This window comes from Podarcis pityusensis (assembly GCF_964106645.2).
Source record: "Podarcis pityusensis genome assembly, chromosome: 2".
NCBI lineage: Eukaryota > Metazoa > Chordata > Lepidosauria > Squamata > Lacertidae > Podarcis > Podarcis pityusensis.
This window is the reverse complement of record NC_138029.1, coordinates 70,468,424-70,492,575: the sequence shown is the minus strand read 5'-3', so window position 1 is coordinate 70,492,575 and position 24,152 is coordinate 70,468,424. Positions and strand designations below refer to the sequence as shown.

At 46.3% G+C, this 24,152-nt stretch overlaps 1 protein-coding gene across 3 annotated transcripts; it reads right to left on the bottom strand.

The window, feature by feature from the left end:
• Positions 1-602: 602 nt before the first annotated feature.
• On the bottom strand, positions 603-23,970 carry N4BP3 (NEDD4 binding protein 3). 3 transcript variants are annotated; one of them, XM_080996166.1, is made up of 5 exons: positions 23,828-23,970; positions 6,878-7,309; positions 4,305-4,841; positions 2,210-2,467; positions 603-1,742 (listed from the first exon to the last, which is right to left on the bottom strand). In XM_080996166.1, exons 2-5 carry the CDS (start codon positions 7,277-7,279, stop codon positions 1,173-1,175), a joined length of 1,767 nt encoding a protein of 588 aa, XP_080852292.1. In that variant the 5' UTR covers positions 7,280-7,309; positions 23,828-23,970; the 3' UTR covers positions 603-1,172. The 3 variants fall into 3 exon arrangements, with proteins under 3 accessions (XP_080852292.1, XP_080852294.1, XP_080852293.1); XM_080996168.1 differs by lacking the exon at positions 23,828-23,970 and adding an exon at positions 8,564-8,966; XM_080996167.1 differs by lacking the exon at positions 23,828-23,970 and adding an exon at positions 7,706-8,482.
• Positions 23,971-24,152: the final 182 nt, after the last annotated feature.

Here is a 24,152-nt window from a genome sequence, read left to right as displayed (position 1 = left end):
GACCAGCAGCGGAGCAAGCCAATCGGGTGCCTGGGGCAGCGAGCATGCCCTGTGCCCAGGGGCAGCACCAGCTGGAGCAGGACACTCTGCGGGGCCTCCAAGGAGTCTGCCTGCCTCCTCCCACTCAGCCGCCCTACAGCTGAGGGGGAGGCGGCGGGCAGACCGTTTGGGGTAGCGTGGATCCTGTGGGCGCCCAAGCCACTTTGTTACTCCCAGGAGAGACGTGTGGGTCGGGCACACTGCAGGTCCCGCGGTGAGTGCCACCCCACATTTTGTCACCCCCCTCTTTTGTCATTCTTCCGCCCCTGGTGAGGAGAAGCCAGATGGAGAGTAAACAAATCCTACAGGGCAAGGCTCATGCTGAGGTGGGTTTGCGCTCAACCTTCTCAGCGGGGGAAGAAGGGGTGTGTGGTGGGGCGGCCGGCCCCTGGTGTCACCACTGAGGGGAGAGACAAAATGCCAGGCACCACGGGGCCTGGGAGTGATGCGGTGGCTTGGGCGCCCGCAGGCTCCACGCTACCCCAAACGGTCTGCCCACGCCTCCCCCTGAGCTGTAGGGCGGCTGAGTGGGAAGAGGCAGGCAGACTCCTCAGAGGCCCTGCAGAGCGTCCCAGGTGCCCGATCGGTTTGCTCTGCTGCTGGTCCTCGTGCTGTGCCTCTCTTAGAAGCTCCAGTTGTGTGGGCCTTGTGTTGTAAGCTTGCTCCACCGCTGCTTCTCAGCACAACAGGCCAAGTCTCAAGTTGTGAAGAGACACAGCCAAAGCTCCACGAAGGGCTCATTGCTCGGTGGCACCATCTTTTGCACATTCTTCTTCAGACATTTTCAAGAAGGGCCATAGCTCCCAATCGTGGCCGTTCACATTCCACAATAACAAGCCTTCCATCCTGACAGACAGTGCCAGTGTGGGCACAAAGCAGGACACAACAGGAAAGCATTCTGCCCTCCAAGACAGCAGTGACAGGGAGGCAAAGGCCTACCTGGACGGACAGAAAATGCCAGGTGCAATGCTGGGATTCCATTCCATGGACAGCAGCAGTCTTCAAAATCCTCTATGGGCGAGGTTAACCAGTCCTTTAGTTTAACCACTTCTTCTACCAAAACCCCAAGGTCCATGCTGCTGTGTGGTACCTCTCCCCTTTGTAATTCCAGCACAGAGCCCCTTGCATACTGTTCAGATCTTTGAGGACTCAACTCTTTCAATCCAAGGTGGCTCCGAGCTGATACTTCTGGGCTCAGCTTGGAACTGCCGGAACTCACTTAGCTGCCTCTCCAGTGTCTGGTTCCGGTAGTACATCTCCATATAGCTGGCCTGAATCTCCCGCTGATAGCGCAGGACTTTTTCCTTCTCCTTTTGCCAAGTTTTCCGCTCCTGCTCAAAGTTTGCAGCTTGTAGCTGGGCCTGGCGCCTCTCGCGCAGCAATTCTCCCCATAGCCACTCAGCCCCCTCTGCGCTCTCCCCCTGCATCCCCTGACTTTTAGAGTCATCTGTTTCACAACCCAAAAAGTCCTGGCATGCTTGCATGGGAGAGTCCCGTGGAGGAACAGGGGAGCTGCGCTCTGGCAAGGTTTGGAAAGAGTCCCCCAACTGTGCCAGTTGCGAGTCCTTGGCTTGCAGCTCTGTTCGGACCTCCCGCAGCTGTGTTTTCAAGCTGAAGATTTCACCCAGTTTCTGGGCTATCTCCTCCTGGGCATCTCGGAACTGCTGCTTGAGCAATGAAATCTCTGCAGTCTTCTGACAGACCTGTCAAAACAGTACATTAGGCTGAGAACAGGGGATAAGACTAGACAAAGAGAAGCAGTGAGCTGTTGGATGCTGGGTGCTGCAGCACAGCAGAGGGAAAGGGTTGGAATATTTCCAAAGGACAATGTCATGCCCATAGCAAAGTCAACCAAGCAAGAACAAAGACCAGAGAGAAAGAGAGATGTTGGGAGTTGCTCAGATAGGATTGTGAACGTAAGACTTTGCATATGAAAACTTAGTTCTACAGCTTGGCAAGAGGGAAGCAGTAGCCACAAAAACTTTGCCAGCTGTCTAGTAAGAATTGATCTGCTTTGCACAAACACCAGAGTTCAATAGAACTGGCAGCCTCCACTCCCAGATGGGGATGCATGGACACCAGTAGAACCATGAGCATGCTGAGGAGCAAAGAAGAGCCAGGATCACAGTGGACATTGGCACTGTGCTCTGTATGGGTTTTCCCCACTCACCTCCCACTGGGTCTCCTCCAACTTGGGGCTCAAGCGCTCTGCCTGTTGCTGCTGCAGCCTCAGCTCCTCGCACTGCCTCTGCTGAAGGTCCAGCTCTTCTTGCAGCCGTTTCTTTTCCTGCTGAGCTTTGTAGAGCTGCAGCTGAAGTGCCCGCTGGCTGCGTTGGGCCTGTTGCATCACTTGCTGCAGCTTGGCTACATACATCTGCTTCAGTTCATCCAGCTCATCCATCCACAAGCGCTGTTTGTCCTCATACATCTGTCAAAATGAGAGAAGATCATGGAGAGGTCTTACGTCAGCCCTTGAGATGACTGGCCAGATTCAGTTGGCAAATCAATGACTTTTCTCAGTACAAAAGATATCCCAATCTAGAAAGCTCAGGCTTTCTATGGAAGGCAAATCTATTCTACTCTAGGACTCATTCTTTAAATGTCTCGGTTTAAGTCCATAGCATCACAAGGTAAAAGGCGTAGCCAACACAGTACCCTGCAGATGTTATTGGATTCCAAGCCCCCATCAACCCCAGCCAGCATGGCCAATGGTCATGGATGATGGGAGTTGTAGTATGGAAACATCTAGAGAGACCACATTGGTTACCTCTGAAAGGATCCAGATAACAGAACTGGGAAGAGTCTACATCCTGAGATTCTGCTGCCAGTCTGTTTATAGACAGGACTGGTAAGAAGGGCTAGTACTAGCCTGCTTCAGAATAAGTCAGCTCATTTATAATCAACCTGAATATGTATGACCGTATAAACTTAATTAACATATGTTATGATTCAGAAAAGGAGCAGCTTTTCAATATTCATGATGTGTAACTCCTTGGCTGGTAGAACAAAACACAGTCCAGTGACAGCAGAACTGCCAAGTCATTCTGTCCCCAGAGCATAGCTTGACACTCAGTAAGACTGCATGTTCCAAACAGAAGATATGGATGGGCAGCAAAACCCTGCAATATTATCTGGGCAGTTCACTTTTTCACTCTATTGTGCTCTCCACATCATCAACAAAAAAGAAAATTTTTAAAACAAAACCAAGTAAAACAAAAAGGGGCTATGAAGCACCATTTACCTGACAGCCCAGGGAGGCTAAGAATTGCTTCAAGGAAATCAAGCAGAAAAGTTTGCCCCCTAAAGTAGTTGTTTAATATTTTAGACCACACAAATTATTCACATAGGGACAATTGGGCAAGTCACTTTTATGAACATAATTGCACAATTATTTTTAAACCTGCCTGTAACACAATTTGGCCATTGTCTTTCACTGTGGGGAGTCCAGCTCCCTTGACACTGGTGCTGGGACCAATGTAAGAGAAGGTGTTTTTCAATGATCATATACATATAGTAAAATAAATAAAATCAGACCAGGGAGAAAAATTGGAGCTCAAGTTCTCAGCTCTACAGTCTGCTTCACAGAGGAGATCCCTCATCAACACACATTTCAATATAACCCATTTCTGTGTGGAAAAGCTTCACCACGAGGATTACATCCTCTACTCCTTCCTTCCTTCCACTGGCACACACGGTACTTCACACACATCTCCTATGTAAACTATTTTTTCCTTTCCTCTATTTCTGTTATATACTTAATGAGGAATGTGCAAGGAATTCTTTAATTAAATTTATATCCCACCCTTTCTTTCAAAGTAGCTCAGGACTAGATTGGTGGCAGGAATTGGTTCCAGATAGGAGTGGAAATCAGACACTGAGAGTCTTGCAAATAAGCAGCCTTGCAATGAAGTACTGTTACTAGTCCACCTGCCCCAACATACCCATGTTAGTAATCTGTATGGCACTTTGAAAGCCTGAAAGCAGTGTAGGAGCAACCAGCTTTCTTACTCCATAGAAAAGCTTCTCCATTGCCTTGAGGCCATTCTTCTTCACCACAGGCATCCAGGAAAGTGGCTACTAGCAAGCCTAGAGAAGGGTGACATGGCTGACAGTGATGTATGTGGGATGCAAATTAAGGATCGGGTGCTTTAGGAATGGAAGATGATGCAAGATCCAAAAAAGAGAAGACAAAATGAGGAAAGGGAGAGCAGACTGTAGTTTCCACAGGACCAAGTAAGCCCATCCTGTGGTGAAAATCCACCCACCTGTGTGAAGGGATCATCATTCTCACTCAGATTTCTCTTAAGCTGGCGGAGCTCCATGCCCTTCTCTGTCAGCCGGTCCTCGAGCTGCTTCACCACATCTTCCAAGGAGTATGTGGGTTCATACGGAGGGGGTGGTTCCCCAGAGCTCTGCAGGCGACTGAGGCTCTTGCAAGACAGAGGTGCTTTGTCTACAGCCAAAGGGTCCCGTGGCCCCCGAGAAGCCCTGTCTAAGGAACCGCCAATGTGGTTGATGTGGCCTACGGAAGCACTGAGCTGAGCTGGAGCAGGTTTGAAACGGGGAGTGTAGGTGGGGAAGCTTTGGATAGAGTTGGTGCTCTCATCCAGGCTGATGGTGTGCAGCAGGTGGCTGCGGAGAGGGCCGCGTTGCGAGGAGCTGCTGGTGCTGCTCTGGGTCAGCAGCGTGTGCAGGCTTCCGTTGCTCTTGGACAGCTTCTGGCCTTTGGCTGATGACAGCCCCGGCATGGACAACAAGCTCTTCCCAGACACCACCTTGAAGGCAGAGGGTCTTATCCGACACTGGAAGGAACACAAGAGCCATTAGCAGGTACATCAGCCCATGAGCAAAGCAGGGATGGAAGGAGGTCAACATGTTCTTGCCACAATTTGTAGAGTTGGTTCTATATAGCAGGGATGCAGAACAGCAGGTCTAGGGGGCAACTGTGGTCCTCTACATCTCTTATCTGGCCATTGGGACTCTTCTCAAGCCACACGCCCTTCCTCAGCCACACCCGCTACTGGACCTGCCTCAAGGATGGAATTCAATATAGCGCTATAGTGGAAATCAATATGGTGCTAAGGTGAACATTCCATCAGCACACAGAATTCTCCTTGTGCAACAATCTCCCCCTCTTCTCCCTCCACCCTGTCCCCCAAATCTGATTCAGGGGTTGCCCCAACACTCCGGAGCAAATCTGGGGAGGCGCACACCTCACATGGTGGGGAGGGGGAGTCTCACTGTGCAAGCGGAAGTAGTTCTGCTCATGAAATTATTTCTTTTAATAGTGCTCTGAGTATCAAGAGAAGCAGAAGCTGGTGTTGCGATGGGGGCTGCTCGGAGTAGCCATAGGCAGTGCACAATGGCCGGTAACAACGCAATGAACCCACGGTGGCCAAATCACATTCTCAGATACAAACCTCTATCCACAGAGAACAACCCTACCCTGGAAGACCCCACACCAGACTGCATGAATCTACTGGGAATGATTTTCATTATGTGTGACTTGATGCTGAAGCTAAAGTGGTGAGCCTGGGATGTTGTCTCCTGTTCGTTCATCAGCGTTGCCAACTCTCGGAGCTCAGAAGATACCGAACAGATGATGAGGTGCACTCCCTCATCAGAGAGGACTATTTTCTCAGACAATGTAGATCCATTTGCACATGCCTTGGGTGTACTCATTTTGCTGCATTTGGGGGTGGGAAATACTGCCCTGAATGTTTTTGCTTGGTTGCAGCGTGTGCTTGATTGAAATTGATAATGCTTGTCGCTTGCCACCTGGAAACTAGCCACCTGCACAAAAGTAAAATTCACATTTGTTGTTGCTCTGCTCACTTCTGCTTCTGGCCCCACCCAACACTGGCATGTAGCCCCAAAAGGGTTGCAGCCCTTGGTCTAAAAAAGGGTTGCTGCCCCATTATATAGTTTGGTTTTCCCTACTGATCGCCCCTCAACTACTTCCTCGTTCAGATGTTGAAGATAAATGGCATAGGCCTTCAAGAAGAACAAGTTTCAGGCAGGGGCAGCCTACTTCTTTGACCACGTAGGCTGGGCACTCCCTGGCCAGCAGCAGCAGCATACTGGAGACCATGTGGAATTTGGTGGCCATGAGGCCAAGTGTATCCTAGGGTCCACCGATAGCAACAGTACAGCAACAGTAGCCAATCTAGTTGTTCTGTCCACTATAAACGACATCTCCTTAGATCTTAGAGAGCCAGTGTGGTATAGTGGTTAAGAGCGGTACTCTAGTAATCTGGTGAACCGGGTTCGCGTCTCCGCTCCTCCACATGCAGCTGCTGGGTGACCTTGGGCCAGTCACACTTCTTTGAAGTCTCTCAGCCCCTCTCACCTCACAGAGTGTTTGTTGTGGGGGAGGAAGGGAAAGGAGAATGTTAGCCACTTTGAGACTCCTTAAAGGGAGTGAAAGGCGGGATATCAAATCCAAACTCTTCTTCTTCATCATCTAGGTCCCTCCAGGTCCATTAGCTCCTCCCATGCTCCAATGCAGTGGTGGAGAACCTGTTGCCCCCCCCCCCCATATATTGTTTGATTACAGTCCTCAATAGCCCTGACCGTTGGCTTTGGCTGATGGGAGTTAGAGTCCAACAGCAAGTTCCTGACCTCCAGAACACCCCATTAATCCAATATCCCCACATCACACACTGCTGGACACTATATACAGCTAAAGGCTTTCTGTTTCAAGACATCAGAAATACTGTAGGACTACTGGTGGGAAAATGCATTGGATTTATGCCAAGAAGCCCCACCCCATTCCCCTTCCAGTCTCTGCCAAGAAACGCTCTCTTCCTTCCTAAAACCACACCCCCAGCTTGCTCACCTTGTCAAAGCGTCCACGTTCAGGCAAGGAGCTCTTGGAGAAATCAGCTGCCCGTTGATTGTCCCGGAAATACCGCTCGGGGGACTGGTTCTCCCGGTCACTCTCATAGTCCCGTTTAAAGCCACCTCCAGATGACTGGTGCTTCTTCTCAGCCCGGGTGTCCCGTTTGCCCCCATGCAAGTAGCCAAAAACTTCACGCTGTGACATTCCTTTCCGGAGCAGCCCGTCTGGCTGACGCATGCCGCGCAGACCTCCCGGAGCAGTTGGCAAGAAATCCTGTTTCTCTACTAGGCTGCCCACGCTGCCCATGCTGCCGTCGTCAGGCTCAGAATCCAGAGAGTAAGGATCAAAAAGACAATTGCCAGGGTCACAGGTCACATGAGAAGCCTGTGCTGTTGCCATGGAGATTTAACGACAAGCGGAATGCCAGCACTGCCAAAAGAAGTCACACAGGCACACAAGTTATTGATATGTTTGTTCCCACCAGCCTGTGGGGACAGCAGGCTAAAAATCTATCCCAATCCATTCCTGTCAGCGAAAGGTCCTCACACCAGTTCCTAGTGACACCATGCTAGGAAACAAGTCCTCTCTTAAGCTTTGGTAGTCAAGCACACCAATAGAAGCCACTGATATTACGGGAGGGGTAGGGAGTCCAGAAGCTGTTGTTGGCCTACAACCCCCATCAATCCTGACCATTGGCCTTGCTGGTTGAGGCTGATGGGCATAAATGCCCAACAACATCTGGAGGGCTGCAAGGTCCCCACCCCTGCCCTACAGCTAACTATGGGCCCCGTCTCCTGTATCCCTTTTACTGACCTATTTACTTACCCAGCCAGAGCAGAGTCCAAATGTGGGAGATGCTTCAGCAGGAAGAAGCAACTCCCAACAAGGAGGCAGGATCCACCCAGACCTGCTCCCCACAGAAGCCTAAGTTATTCTCCTCTGATGACAAGCTGACTCCCATATCTAGCTCCTCCCCCCGCCTCAGGCAGTAGGGTGGAAAACGAAAATAAACACATTGGATGGCAAAGGAGGAGCTCCAAAACTGACAATACTTGCGCAGCTACCAGTTATTCTCTCACCAAAGCTACTGCAAATCATTTCCTTATTTTAGCCGCCAATAAAAGAACTCTTGGCAAGCCTATATTGAGCTGGAGAACCTGTGCTTCCCCACCATCTCCGGCCAATGCAGTTGGACTACAACTCCCATTATCCCTCACCATGGACCATGCTGGCTGCGGCCGATGGGAGCAAGAGTCCAACAACATATGGAGGGTGCCAAGTTTCCCACCACTGCTCTATACATTATATGCTGGTGTCAGCCTCTACTGTCCCTAGGAACATCCTGCTCTAATGATGATCTCTGATAGCCTCCCCTGGCCCACTTGGTCAACTGCAGTCAGAATCCTATATAATAAGACTTTGCTGGTAGCATATTTTTGCGGCTTAACAAGCCAGTCAGAACAGGACATGAGTCTGGCATGACATTTGATGGGACCACAATGAGGAAAGGAGCTTCCTACCAGGATTCAGCCTTGGTCTGTCATATTGTAAGAGTGATAGTGATGATGCAACTGCAATTTCCCTCTCACACCAAACAGGACCTTTATTTTAGCTCTAGGCTAGTTAAGTGTACAGTCTGATGTTCAGTTGGTTAACAGGTGAGAAAGGAAGGCAGGCACATACCAGATGCTGACATGTCAGCTCCACCACTGCCCTGAATTCCAGCCCTCTTGCTGTGTGTGGAACCACTGACACCTCTCCCTCACTGAGGTGTGCTCTTGCTATGATGTGGCCACTGATGGCGCCTCAAGAATATGCTAGCCCGGCCTCACAGTTCAGCACTCACACAGCATGACCATGTACGCAGGAAGGTAAAGATTCAGCATTGCCATGGAACCATGGATTCACAACACTTTCTCTATCTTCATTGCCACAACCTAATGCTTGCCAGCTTCCATGGGGCAGATAGGGTGGCCATGTGTCCTACTATGGCAGGCATGTCCAAAGTCCATTTCAGGGGCCCAATCCAGCCCGCTGGTCAATTTAATCCAGCACCCGTGGCAGTATATGTCCTGGGGTAAAATCCTAAAAAAAGCTCAGCAACTCTGGGGTAAAATTGTAAAAAATGCTCAACAACTTCAATCCTAAAAAAAGGAATGAATTAGCACGTACAGATTTACTACAGGTTTGTATGGGGTTTTTTTTACCTCTTTTTGGTAATGGGTTTACTCTTTCTTGGTGATGTATGAGTGGGCACTCTCCTAAAATTCAGAAATGTCACCCAGTTTCTATATACTTGTCTCCAGACCTCGCTCCAGATATACACTGGCAGAGCTGAACAGTAGAGAAACAAGCATATATGACTTGCTATTTTTGCCTCCTCATGGAGGCAATAATATAAGGAGTAACAATCCTCTGTGTCCCCTGTAACTAAAGTCAGGACTCGTGTCTTAAACTGTTTGGTGATTTCTCAGGGCAAGAACTGAATTAAGTATCTTGGCACAGATTTATTCTGATGAGGCAGCGTTTCAGGGAGCTAAATTGGAAACATGCTCAGAGATGAGCTGGAAGCACAAACAGCTGAATTGGAGGAAACCGGAAAAGATATTTGGGAGGCAAGATGGGCAGGACAGCATCATTTCCTGAGCAGGTGTGAAGGCTTTGAATACTCGGCATTACTAGGAGGGAGCCTGAAAGCCTGCTGTTAACTGTTTGCAAATGAATGTTTGGTCTCCCAATGCCACAGATCAAGGTCTGGTTTACACATGAAGCAAAATAAAGGTGAACTTCTGACAGCAGGTAGAGAGCCATATTTCCGAATGCTCCCAGAAGTCCAACAAAAACTCCCTGAGCAGAAACCAGCACAGCAAGCAATAGGCTAGACTAGTCCTGATAAGATAGTTTCCTACACCCAGGGATTATTATATCTTCCCATCTACTGTTTAAAATGGTATCCATTTATTTATTTGTTTGTTCGTTTGTTTGCTTGCTTGCTTGCTTGTTTGCTTTAGTTATTCTTTGTGTTATGGGCAAAGAAATATTAAAACAATAAAAAAATCACAAAAAATAAATGCAGTACAGAAACAGCATTAAAAGAGGCAGCAACATTCCAGATAGGAAAACAAATTCCAGAAAAGAAAACAAGCACACACACAAAAGGTGGGGGGGGGGAGAGAGTAGATAAAGAAATTAAAAGCGACAGATTTTAAAAACCTGTGAGAATAGGAAAGGGTTTTGCCTGGGGATGAAAAGCTGTCTAGCTAGGCAGCAGAGAGAACCTCTCTGGCAAGCCACTACTGAGCAGCCCAGTTTTTTTTCATAGCCACCTGTTGTATCTCAGCTGTGGTGGCACTCGGAGAAGGATCCCCATTGTTGATCTCGGAGTATATAGGTACATAAGGAGGGAAAGCGGTTTTTCAGATACTGCAACCCCAAACTATGAAGGACTTGGAAGGTCAGAATCAGCACTCTGATTTGGGCCTGGCAACACGTTGGGCACCAGTGTAGTTGGCATAATAGGCTCATAGTACCCAGCCCCAAATTATTATTATTATTATTATTATTATTATTATTATTATTATTATTTATTTATACCCAGCCAAGACGGGGCTCAGGGCGGCTAACAAACAAAAATAAAAACAAGTTGATTAAAATACAATTTAAAAGATTAAGATACAACATTAAAACATTAGGATGCAGTCTCTTCATAGGAAGAGAAAGGAAAAAGAAAGAGGGGGAGGGAATCAAACTGATTCTAAGCCAAAGGCCAGGTGGAACAACTTTGTCTTACAGGCCCTGCAGAAAGAAATCAGATCCCGCAGGGTCCTGGTCTCATGAGACAGAGCATTCCACCAGGCCGGAGCCAGTGTTGAGAAGGCCCTGGCTCTGGTTGAAGCTAATCTAACTTCCTTAGGGCCCGGGACCTCTAGGGTGTTGCTATATGTGGACCTTAAGGTCCTCCATGAGGCATACCCAGGAGAGGCAGTCCCGTATAACAAATAGTACTCTTGCAGCTGTATTCTATACTATCTGTAGTTTCTGGACCATCATCAAAGGCAGTCCAACATACAACACCTCACAGTGACTGAATTAGGTTACCAAGACACACCAGGATCACTGAAGCCAGGCTATCTCTGTCCAAGTATAGTCATCGTTGGTGTACCAGTCAGGTAAGCTAGCAGAAGGCACTATAAGATGGCAGAAGGCACTCTTATCCTCTGCATGGGTAAGCCTAAATGCCCACTGTAAGAGCTCAATGCACTGATATGATGTGATTTATTATATTTCTATGCTGCTTTTCATTCAAATGAATCCCAAAGCGGTTTATGAACAATAAATAACAATAACATGATACAGCATAATACATCACAAATACACCATAAACAACATAGAATATTTAACAAATCATCAGGAAAACAATTACAATTAATAAAACACTTAAATCATCAACTAAAAAAATAAGCTAAACATCACAAAGCAAAAGTAATAACCCGGGGCAGGGGGGAGCTCTATTCTACACTTCCTTCCATTTATTCATAGGCCTCTAAGAAGGTAATCTCAATATTCCAGTTTCCATCACTACCAAATTAGGGCTGATTTCTTGAATTGCCCAGGGCAGTGGCTCTAAGAAGGCTAGCACCTCAGAGCATTCTCTGCACCTCCATTTTAAACGAGCTTGCTGCCAAATGTTCATGCTCTGACCCTGCAAGATAATGACCCTAAGCACTGCCGGCTCATTAATTATCGGATAATGAATCAGCCCAACATGCTCATAACCCTGAGTCAAAAAGCTGCCACAAGTACGGAAGCACAATGTTAAAGGGGCTTTGCCAACAGGTGCCAAAAAAGGTCCACAGTCAAACTGGCAACAGAACCCGGGACTCCGCTTTCCCTAGAGGCCAGTAAGTCGGCTCCAGTCATATCAAGTAGATCAAGGCAGTCTCAAAGAGGAAGGTTTCCATGGCAACAGACTTCCACACAGCTCATTTATGTTCCCACATGTACTGATAATACACAGTCTGTTCAAAGTAGGCTTGTGGCAGAGAGCCCGCCCAGCTTTAACAGATGTTGACACAGTTCTTGCAGAGGAGTAAGAGCTCTCCACCCTTGGTGCACATAATTGGGTCCCCAGTGCACATGACAAAGGGTAGCGACAGTAGCTAAAGGCTCATTATAATGATCGTATCCCATGTTGACTGGCACATAGGATGGGGCGTTTCAATAGATGTCCCAGAGGATTTGGCGGCCTAGATTCCTACACAGTGCCAAGACTCTTGAAACTTTCCTGGCTTAGAGGCTCACACCCCATCTGAATCAGGAGAGACTGTGCATGCCCTGGACCAGAGTGTGGACTCGGTGAAGGCCAAAAAAACAAGTCTGAATCATTGCAAGATGGAGGTGCTGCGGGTAAGTGGTTCCCAAGTCTCAATAATTGGACAGTTGCCTTTCTATTGGGTTGTACTGCCGTAATGGAGCAGGTTTGTAGACTGGGTGTCCTCCTGGATCCAACACTGACACTAGAGGCTGGTTCCCAGATACAAGAGAGAAGGTAGTTGCCCACTCTGGATAGGGCTGCACTCCTCCTGAAGGAGCAGGTACATAGTTTAGGGGTACTCCTGGAACTAACTTGGTGGCCTCAGTAACGGGGAGTTCTTTTTATCTGCTGGTATGCCCACCAAGTGTGGCAGTTCCTGATTAGGGATGACCTGGCTACTAAATTCCATGTGTATTGATAACCTCAAGACTATGCCCTTGTGGTTCATCCAGAAGCTTCAACTATTGTGGAATGTTCTGGCTAGACTGATGATAGACTACACATGACAACGGACTTAGAAGACTTGCACTGGCTTTCCATCTGCTACCATGTACAAAGTCCTGAACAACCTGGGCTCAGGATACCTTACTGACTGCTTTAGCCCATATGTCCCAGGTTGATCAGTGAGATCATCCGGGGAAGTGTGTTCTCCCATGGACCAGAAGAACAACTCATGTCAACAAGAAGTCATGCCTCCATTGTAACAGACTTACTCTAAGGAACTCCCTACCATTAGAAATTAGGCAGGCACTGTCCTTGCTAAGTTTCAGATGTCAGGTTAAACCATGAGACCTTCACACCATGAATGTTGTTCTAATGTTCTCCCCTCTACTTATTGCATATTGGGTGTTTTTGTTTCTGTAAGCTGTTTGAGACATATGGTGAAAAGTGCTGCATATGGTTTTAAATAAATAAATAGAAGCTGGGGTGACCTTCATGGCCAGGAGTGGTTTTTTTACCAGTTTTGGTTGAACCAGGAAAGCCTGAAAATGGTTGCTTATGCACTGGTAGCCTCCAGATTGAACCACTGCAAGATGCTCCATGTGATGCTGCCCATGAAGGTGGTTCAGAAACTGCAGATCGTGCAAAATGCAGTGGCTCAACTGCTCACTGAGGCAGACTATCACCATCGTATTATGCTGTTGCTGAAAGAATTACACCCACTGCCAATTAGCTACCAGACTAAGTTCAAGGTGCTAGTATGCAAAGCCTATAGAGCTTGGGACCAGAATATAAGAGTATATTACTCCTTATATGCCCAACCAATGACTGCACTGTGAAGAGAAATGGACTTCTGCATATGCCATCTAATCAAGAGGCCCATTCTGTACAATGTAGGAATTGGGCCGTTAGAATGGCAGCACCAACTCTTGAGAACTCCATACTGTTTCTATCAGACAGACACCATCTCAGTTATCTTTTCAAAGTCTATTGAATGCCTTTTGTTCTTCAACAAGCCTTTGCAGTGGATATTTTTATCCCACTCAGTATCTGCATCAAACTGAAATTGTTTTTATATTTGAAACTATGTGTGTGTGTGTGTGTGTGCGCGCGCGCGCACATGTGTTTATTGTTGATGTATTTATTACTTTTGAGATATTTTATAGGAAGCAATTCACATACAGAATGGAATAAAATAAATATTTCCCAATATCATCTTGTTTTGTTCATAATAATTTCATGATTAGCTGATGGGATGATTTTCTTTTATTGTCATGTTGTTGATACTATATGTGAAACAAATTATTGAATGTTAATTGTTTTTGGTTATATTTTGAATTGTTACAGGGCAGCAGTGATTTCTAGCGTAACTTTTGTCATTTCTTAGGGTTGTAAACCACCTCAAACACAGTAATTTGGAAAGGTGGCATACAAACTGGAATAAAATGAAGTTGGGCTGGTTCACATGGATGAACCTGTTCACGTAACGCTAGGACTGTGACGCATTGAATCTGTATGGAAATTCCTCAGTCAGACCTGTCATGCCAACTGGGATGGAAGCCAGTTCCTGCCAGATCTCTTTCTCTACTGTTCAGTTCATAGTCTGATGTCCAATGACTCTTCACTGTTCTCTGTCTTCTGAAATGTTTTGTGGGCATCATAGGACTCCACCCTTTTCTTGAATTTGCTCCATGTGGTTCTAGCCAAGTCTTCATCTAGTTCCTTTTTCCTCTTAGTTTCCTTTCAATCATCTATTGAAGGATTTCCCATCTTCTACAATATCACATTGGACTCTAGGACCCTTAGGAAAAGCACTGTCATACTTCTTCAACCTTTTCTGCACTCCGCATACTGCTTCAAATCCATCCAAATATACCTTCATTCGCTTCCTTCCTATTCACATTCTTTTCCAATAGAAGCTTCACATTTGTTTCTTCCACTTGGCCTCTTGTATATGCTTCATATATAAATACATGAACACATATTTTTAAACTTCTGGATATATTTCTCCTGCCAGATATTCTCTGCTCAGTGAATGCTCTGCTTTATAACAAAAAGCTAGGAGAAGCAATGGGTCCTGTTGGGATGCTACCTGGCAGGGCTGGCCTATCTTGCAAAAGTGAGAGGGAGGTGGATTGACCATGTAGGTTGCCAGAGAGCAGAGGTGAGCAAAAAGGGCTAGGCAGCCCCTGCAGGAATCAGGTTAATGGGCATGCAGCACTCCTCCTGACTGGCACAGATGTGCCTGGGTACAAAGAATCATAGAATTGTAGAGATGAAAGGGACCCTGAGGAACATCTAGTCCAAACCCTGCAATGCAGGAACACGCAGCTGTCCCATACGGGGATCGAACCTGCAACCCTGACATCATCAGCCCCACACTTTAACCAAGGGAGCTATTCTGGTGTGCGTGGAGGGTGTCCCCTCACCTTCCCTAGCGTGGAGTTGCACCTTGGATTTGAACCAGGGACCTCCAGCCTGCTCTTCTGCAGTCCCAGAGCTCCTGGCATCTATGCATGGTTGTTCAGGCTGAGGATGGGAGGAAAACAAATGCCCCATGGTGTGTTTACTAACTGTCTGCTCCTCTTGCTCTGTGGTACAGTAGTACCTCGGGTTAAGAACTTAATTCATTCTGGAGGTATGTTCTTAACCTGAAACTGTTCTTAACCTGAGGTACCACTTTAGCTAATGGGGCCTCCTGCTGCCGCCGCACGATTTCTGTTCTCATCCTGAAGCAAAGTTCTTAACCCGAGGTACTATTTCTGGGTTAGCGGAGTCAGTAACCTGAAACGTCTGTAACCTGAAGCGTCTGTAACCCGAGGTACCACTGTATTTGCAGCGTGGGTTCAAGACTTGGAAACTCACTCTCTTTTGCCCCAACATAGCTTTTTCCTTCCCTTCCCCTCCTCCCTCCCTGCTGTGTGTGTGTGTGTGTGTGTGTGTGTGTGTGTGTGTGTGTCTAGGCTTACAAAAGGTGAGCACGGCCCTATTTGCCCCCTCCCTCTAGTAGGGCTCACACTCTCATATCCTGCTTCCCAGCCCCGTGCTCTATGCAGTGAGTCACTGAAAGTTGCTGCTGTCAGCAAGTGTCTGTAGCTGGCTGCTTTTGTTACACAGCTCAACCCCTCCCTTGGGCTGCTTGGCCAAAGAGTTTTTACCTCCCTACCTGAATCTTTAATCCCTGTTCGCAGGAGGGCTACACTTGATATTTGCAAGCCTCTTGCCCAGGAAATTACTTGGGTGCTGTGTAGTCACATTGCCGGCACAATCCCTGATTCAGCGTGGGCAGTGCCAGTTTTCCCAGGAATGCTGGCCCGGTTTGATGTCTCCCTTTCTAATACTGCTTTTGTATTTGTACGTGTGTGTGTGTGTCCCCAACTTGATAAATAGAGGTTATGGGGATGTTCCAGCAATGCAATGGTGGTGCATTCCGCCCCCCTCACCAAAAAAGAAAAGAAAAAATAAAGCATAGGATTGCTTTGCCTTAGGGCTAGTTGCAAACTGATTAAAGGATACTCTCACCTCATTTTTAACTGACCTATGGAAATCTCCAACACAGATTGTACCTAAGTATCAGAATTTAACCAAGATAAATTGGGCAGCTATACTATAAAGGGTAACTAGAGCAAGAATAATTGGTGCTGCATAGGTGGAGGAAAATAAATCCTTCAAGCCTTAGGGCAAAATTCCATCACATTATGAAAAATAGGGGTATGGCATTTCTGAGGTATATTACCTTACAATATGTGTGCTTTGCATGACTTTTCACCTCATTTTGAAATGCCAGTGATTGCCAGAAGACTGGGCTAAATTGGCAATTCTTGTGGAGATAAGTGCTAAAAAAAGAACTGAGGCGAGAGACTGGCTTGCTGCAGGAACTGCCAAGAGTCTAGCCTCTGCAGACTTCAATAACATAATAATTTTGTCACACACTGGAACTAGTGCTTCCCTGTAGGATCAGACCCCCTTCCATTTATGCCAATATACAAATCTATGGTGAGAGAGACCTCACTTGTAACGGTGGGCAGTATTCAGAACACATGCCCTCTGCAAGGATTTCCAACTGCATAAGGGGACTTTCTCCAAGTCTCACAGTGGCCAACCAATTCTTGAGAGTAGGATGTGGACTAAATAGGCCTCCTTTGGCCTGATCCAACAGGGTTCTTCTGATGTTCCACTATTTGCAGCAATAGGACAAACTGGGCAAATCTGTAATGTAATAATAAATTGACAGTGACAGACGGATAATACAAGTGGTCAGGGCTAAGTCAGGGACAGGTAAATGAAGCAGGCTCAAAGTTGAAGCAGGCAAAGTCTGGGAAACTGAAGATTGCTTTGGATACTACCCAAAATTGCTGCTGGGGGGAAATGTATGAATAACTTGCACATCCTGCTTCCATTCTGCTATGTGCTACACAGGTTTTCCAGCTTATACAGCTTCTTTTGAAGATGATAGTTTGCTGCTATTACTACTACCCAGAAGCATGGAAAGAGCGTTATCTTTTCAGTGCTCCAATGCAACATCTGAAACCATCCATAGTTAGGCTCTAGAAGCGATGCATAGGCATGTTCTGTTGTAGAAATAAGGGTTTAAGGTGGAAAAGGAAGATCTAGCAGTGCAAGCGATAACTGCAACAAAGCACACATAAGAGAGCAATGCAAGGCAAGAGATGACTGGGGATATTTGAGATCTGGAGGCACATTACCGTAAGGATGCAGTGGTGGCTAAATGGACATGGTTCTTGTCCAATTCTCAGAGAATAAGTCAGGTTCAAGGATTCCTGACCCTAAAAGCTGAAACTTCACTATCCAAACACACTAATACAGTACACTGGTACCTTGGTTCTCAAACTTAATCCGTTCTGGAAGTCCGTTCCAAAACCAAGGCATGCTTTCCCATAGAAAGTAATGCAAAATGGATTAATCCGTTCCAGACTTTTAAAACAACCCCTAAAACAGCAATATAACATGAATTTTACTATCTAACAAGACCATTGATCCATAAAATGAAAGCAATAAACAATGTACTAAAGTCACACAGTCAATCAATCAGTAGCTGAACTGGGTTCCACACAGTCACAAAAACAAAACAAAAAGAGCCGCAAAAACAAAAACGCAAAATAAATAGCAAAAATAGACAGACCTCAGCGTAACACTCAAAACCAAAATGTGGCACTCAAATCGGAAACGTAACACTCAAAACGGAAGTGTGGTACTCAAAACGGAGCATGTTCAGCTTCCAAAAAAAGTTCGCAAACTGGAACACTTACTTCTGGGTTTGCATTGTTTGGGTTCCAAGTTGTTTGAGAACCAAGGCATTTGAGAACCAAGGTACCACTGTACTTGTGTGGGCTGTAACATTTCTGAGCCAAAGAACTCTTGGTCTCTCCTGAGAATGTCAATGTTAATTTCATTTCTTTCTCCAAAAAGAGAAGGCGATAAGCTTCATGGTGTGAACAAGTATTAAAAATGTGACTGCAGTTTATGCCAAGACTCATAAACCAGACGGCAAATTAAGAGACTCCAATATGTGGCTGTCACTGAGAATGACTTTTAAATCAACATCAGATTTTTAGAAGCTTGCTGTGATCCTGAACATCTGAAGGAGACCGTGAATGTCATAAAAATAGAAAAGGCCTCCTGGTCAGACCAAAGGTCCATCTAGTCCACCGTTCTATTCCTAGTAATGGTCACCTAGATGCTTCAGGGAAGCTGATGGCAGGACAGCCCTTTACTGTTGCTTCACCACCACCTGCAACTTGATTTCAGTGCTATACATGTTCTAAACTTGGGAGGTTCTATTTACCTATTGTGTCCATTGATAATCTTTCTCCATAAATTTGCCTAATCCCCTTTTAAAATCATTATGTAAGCCTGTGGCCATCAACACACCTTATGGAAGTGAATTCTACGCTTTGTTTGAAATTATTTTCTTTTCTCTGTTCTGAATCTACTGGGTGTACTGTGAAACAATTGGGTGACCTCAACTTTTAGTATTATGAAAGGGAATGGAGGGGGATTATACTACCTATTCTTTCCACGCCACATATTTTTTGATAAATCATCTTTTTCAAAGTGATGTAGTACCATAACTTTACCCCTTTCCACAGAGGGTGGCGTTTCAACCCTTGATAATCTTGATCACCCTTTCCTGCACTTCTCCAGAGATCTACGATTTCTATTTAGAGATGGAGCTACCAGAACTGTAAAGTTCAGTCAATATAACAGCCCAGACAAACTTTTTCAACCAAGTCAGTCCCCTCTCGTCAGTCATCTAATGTGGACCATCTAATGCTACAGATTTCTTCACCAGGAGCCACTGCATGGAGGTTGCTCCAAGAGCTGTTTGCTATACCAAATGCACTTTCATGCAGTGGGGAGACGGGGTGGGGGGAACAGGACAACTGCTACATGTGCAACCACTGTATACATTTTGGGAAGCCACACCCAATTGCAGCTCTTCAACAAGTTTGCACACATTTTACAGTACAAAAGTGAGAGCATTAGGCACAAGACCAACACCCTGAGAGGAGGAGAGACTTATTCCATGTACTGCCCGTGTAAACTGTTCAGTTGCCTCTCCAAAGAAGGTGAGGCAATGGTTGGAACAAGGAAGTGGCTCATGTTTCCTGTATCCTTCTCAATCTAAAAATAGCCATTTCACAGGAAGCAGCTTGTGAAACCCCCGGGCAGGTAAGGTTGACTCTGTTGGGGCATTCAAGGTTAGAAGCAATGCCCAGACATTCCTTTGAGTATAAGTATTCTCAGACTTGGCTTCTGCACTGATCAGCTCTCCTTCAAAAAGGGAATGCATGCATCAAAAGAACTGCTCAACTGCTACACCAGAAATCGGGAAACTGTGGCATTCCAGATACAGTATTGTTGGATTCCAAACTCCCATCATCCAAATTCATCATAATGCTAATGTACAAGATGCACATGAGGTTGGACTAGATGACCTTCGGGGTACCTTCCAATTCTATGATTCTATGACCCCAATTGTCCCGCAAAGAAGCAAACCCCCCCCCCAAACCCACATACATACATAAGAGCAGGCATAGGCAAACTCGGCCCTCCAGATGTTTTGGGACTACAACTGCCACCATCCCTGACCACTGGTCCTGTTAGCTACGGATGATGGGAGTTGTAGTCCCAAAACATCTGGAGGGCCGAGTTTGCCTATGCCTGCATAAGAGATTTGTTTTTAAATGACCTGCAGCTATAGTGAAAGCACTTTCTAAAGCTGTTCCTCAGTCTTGCTTTTATGATCTATATACCATTCAAAACAACAGGATGACAGAGACTAAAACGGTATGAATTGACTATATCTTTACATAGCTAACAATCTATACTGCTCAGAAAAAGAATGGAGAAAATGACTACTAAGATATCCCAGAAAGAGAATGCTCTGTTCTGAAAGCCAAACATGTATACACCAATGACTCATCAAGAACTATTAGACTTTGGAGATTCAAGAAACAAAATCGCCTTCTTTGTAAATTGAATCAGACGACTGTATTTTCTAGAGTGATTCTTCAAGGTCTTCAAGTAAGTAGCCACTTTCCCCATCCTTTCACAGGAAATGGGATCCTGAGATTCTTTCTGACTGGAGCTTCAACAATCTGAACTAGGACCTTCTGTACATGAGCAGGTGCTCATATCTACTACATTATGAGGCTCCTTCCTGGATTTATGGCTGCAGCATGCCGAACAGAATCCGGTTCCTGAGGCAGAACTTCAGGAGTTCTCATTTTTAAGGAGCTTTCTAGCATATCTTTACAGAGGATGGAGCGTTGTGTTCTGTTTAGCCATTAGTCATCCCCACATTTCCTCCGGCCATGACATTACACTTGGCCAAAGATATTCCAAATTCTGCAAGACCTCAAATCTTGCTTTTTTGATGGGGTTTTTTCTTTTTCTTCTTCTTCAAATAAACACATTGTCTAGGTTCAATTCTGTGCTGTTAGCTTCATAATATTGGGTGGGAGGGGAGGTGGATGCAAAAAGAAATAGGTCTGTCCAGAAGACCACTGTGTTTTGCAGCACACCATTCTCAAAGGAGGGAAGTGTCATCAGCTTCATGTCTGTACATTATTTATTTACCTATTGCTATAACGCATCATATTATTAAAAGCGACAAGAGAAAGTCAGATGGGTAGCTTAGTGTGTGCCTTATAAGCCCCTGGTACAAAGCAACAAAGTGCTCACTTAAGAGCAAGACATGCAAACTCAGGGGCATTATAAAGCTCTCGTTTGAGTTTACAACCCCACAAATTTGGCTTGGATTCCTTTGTCAAGACTCCAACCTTTACTGTTTGACTAATATTCTGGGACTTTTTACTACACACTTCAAATAGAATCTGGTAAGGCAAGTGAAGAAGAAAGTGCCGCCATATGAGCCACCCGAATGGCGTGTGATTTGTAGTAATGAAAGATAAATGGCCTGCTGGATGCAAGCCAATCTTGTTTCTGATCTGGGTTATATTTTGCTTGTGGCACTGCTGGATGATGTATGCCTGGAGATCAACAAAATAACTTGCGCAATGTTGATCTTATTAGACTTTCAGGGTTTGGTTACGTTGGGAATTTCCCCCGATGATCACTGAGCCTGGGGGCTATTGTGTTCCCCTGCAGTGTGTGGCGTGGCTTGCAGTATGAATCATTTCAAGCTATTTTTGCAGTGTACCCACTCTCTGATCCTGGCAAACCGTGCTCTGTATTTTATAGCTTGATCTGCAGGTGGGGGTTGCTGATGCTGGTGGACGAATGGTCCTGCCTTTCCAACCTCTCTAACTTGATGCTGCTGATAATAATGTGTTGGGGTTGTGAAGGTGGGGCTTGACATACATCTCTAGGACTGATATCAAGTTGTTCTACCACTGGCACAGGGATTCCAGGGGTAATGGTAGATGTCTATAATCAGCTCTGATAGGGATGGATGAATTTGTCAGTTTTGTTTTGTCTAGGTTTCTTGTTTTCCATGCTTAAACTCAATTTCTCCTATTTCCACAACAGTTTTATATATATTTTTTAAGTCAACACAAAAATCTGTACTTTTTTGCACATTTCTCCCAATAAACACCTTTCTGTGTACATTTCTGCCCAACACATGCATCTTTGCTGGCAACCTTCCCTAATACATTTTTAGACATTATTTTCACTAGTATACACATCTGTGTACACACTTTCCCTCAATATACGCTCTTCCTTTATATGCATTTTTTAGCTGGAGAACAGCATCTCAAATTCAGAGATGTGCAAATTTGGAAGAATAACTGTGTGCTGGTTTGCCTATTGGCTTGAAAATTAGGTAAATTTGCATTGGAATGTGAACTGAAGAGATGTCTCCCTCATCCCTAGTCCTGGTATGTCCTACAGTGTCCTTCAAGATTTCATCTTGTCCCTTCTCCTATCCAATTTCCATGCTGTGAAGATCTGGAGACAGGTGTTTTCAGCATGCTGATCACACTCACTCAGTTTTTTCCTTCCAGATCCTGTGATCTTGGGCATGATTACTCAATGACTTTCAGATACTATAATCTGGAGGGAGGGTAGATACATGTCACTCATAAACATTCAGGATTCCCTGGTTGTTAAAGTAAAACTTTACAATGTTAACATTTATGAGGATGACCTTTTTGAAGGTGATCACAAGTGGGAGGGGGAAGGTCAAATATTCAAGCCAACCACTGGCTTTATATTGTATGCCACCATATTCATGTGTTTGGTGTCCAGTTACAAAAGGGACTGGAATTTTTGCTCGTGGGGGTCCATAGCCCTTCAGGGTGGTCTCTTCTAACAATAGGGTTAGTCCTAGCAAAGGGGAGCAGTCTCTTGTGCTGGTTTCATTCAATTCACTCTAGTTAACAATCTCAATATGTCACTTGCATTCACTGGTCACACAGTAGGGGGTCTCTGGAAGGAATGCTCTGTCCTGTGCTAGGCAGGAGACCACAAAGGAAGAGAATGATCACCTTCATGGTTCCTTAGAAATAACAGGCCAGAAGAAGTGCTCACAGACCACACCATGCAATTCCAATGTGCGTAAAGATTAGTTTCAATAATTTAAAAAGTTTACTCTTTTGTTGCTTTTACCTCCTTGGCTGAGAGAGCAGTGGGGCTATCAAAGAATAAAAAGTGGCACTTCATTCCTTTTAGATATCTGGAGCTAGTCTCACTCTCAGTTAACAGACAGGATACTTTACAATTCAACTGTTTCCCAGCTTTTACTTTATTTCCAGGGAGCACTTAACGTGGGTGTTCATGTAATACCGGTAAGAAAGAGCACTTTACCCCAGAAGTGTAGCAGACCGCTGTCTATCCGGGAGTAAACTGTCAGGGTGTTTGATGGCCAGAAATATGTAATGCGACTTGCTCAGATCTTTGCCACATGTGACGCTTGTCAAGTCCTTGCACGGTTTTTGTTTGTTTTGTGTGCTTTTTTAATTTCAAACACAAGCACAAGTACATGTTCCGGTTTATCCAGATCTACGACTAGGTAGAAAGCTAACCCAGAATGAATGTCACAATGTAAAGTTACCCGGGAGGCAACCTCTGCACTGACATAAGCTCCCAGCACGGATCGTTTAGATATCCCCTACCATCATTGCTACCACGCAAGCAAGCGGGAAAGCATTCTACTGCGCAGAGCCTCTCTGCTGCGCAACTCCCAAAGAACGACGGCGCTCACCAATAAAAGGATGCGCCTTTCTCTCCAACACCAAGTCGCGGGGTCGCCATTCGCCTTCGCCGGAGCGAAAAACCTGCGGCCCTCTAGCCTGATCTTCACCACCGAACTCCTTTGCTGCGAAGCCCGGGGCAGCGTTACGAGGGCGGGCAGGGTTCCCCCGTCTCTGCGCGCCCCGACGCCTCCATTTCCAGTCCAGTCCGGCCCCATGAGCCAGCCACCCCGTCCCAAGGGAACCCAGTTGAGCCCGTCCCAGACCCCCCCAAAGGGAAGACACGCTGCTCGCTCGGGGCTGCATTCGCAGACGATCGGGGAACCACGTGTAAACGAAATGAGAGAGGGCTAGATCCATCTCGGTTTCAGACCCGGGAGAAGGGGGGGAAGCAAGCGCCACTGTCCGAAAGCGGATGAGAACAAAGAGCCACCCGCCAGATGGACAGGTCCCAGCCGAAGCCGGGACCCGGGACAGTTTCCCCGAGGAGAGCGGCGGCCAGCAGCGACTCACCATGATTGCTGCCTGCAGCTTGATCCCCGGCTAGACTGGGCTGGACTCCATCCCGCGACCTCCTGCTGCTGCTGCTGCTACTGCAGCCCCTCGGTCGGCTCTTCCTTCCCTCGCTGAGATTTGAACACCCCACTGCAGGCAAGGAGCCCGGGAGTCTCTGGCTGCGCCGCTGGGGAGGAGGCAAAACCTGGTCTGGATCCTCTCGGCATCTGCGCCTACCCACGTAACAGCGAAGGGAGCAGTGGCCCTCGCGGTGCTGCGGCAAGAGCAATGGCAAAGCGCGGCCTGGATTTCGCAAACTTGAACCTCCCAAACCAAATGGGAC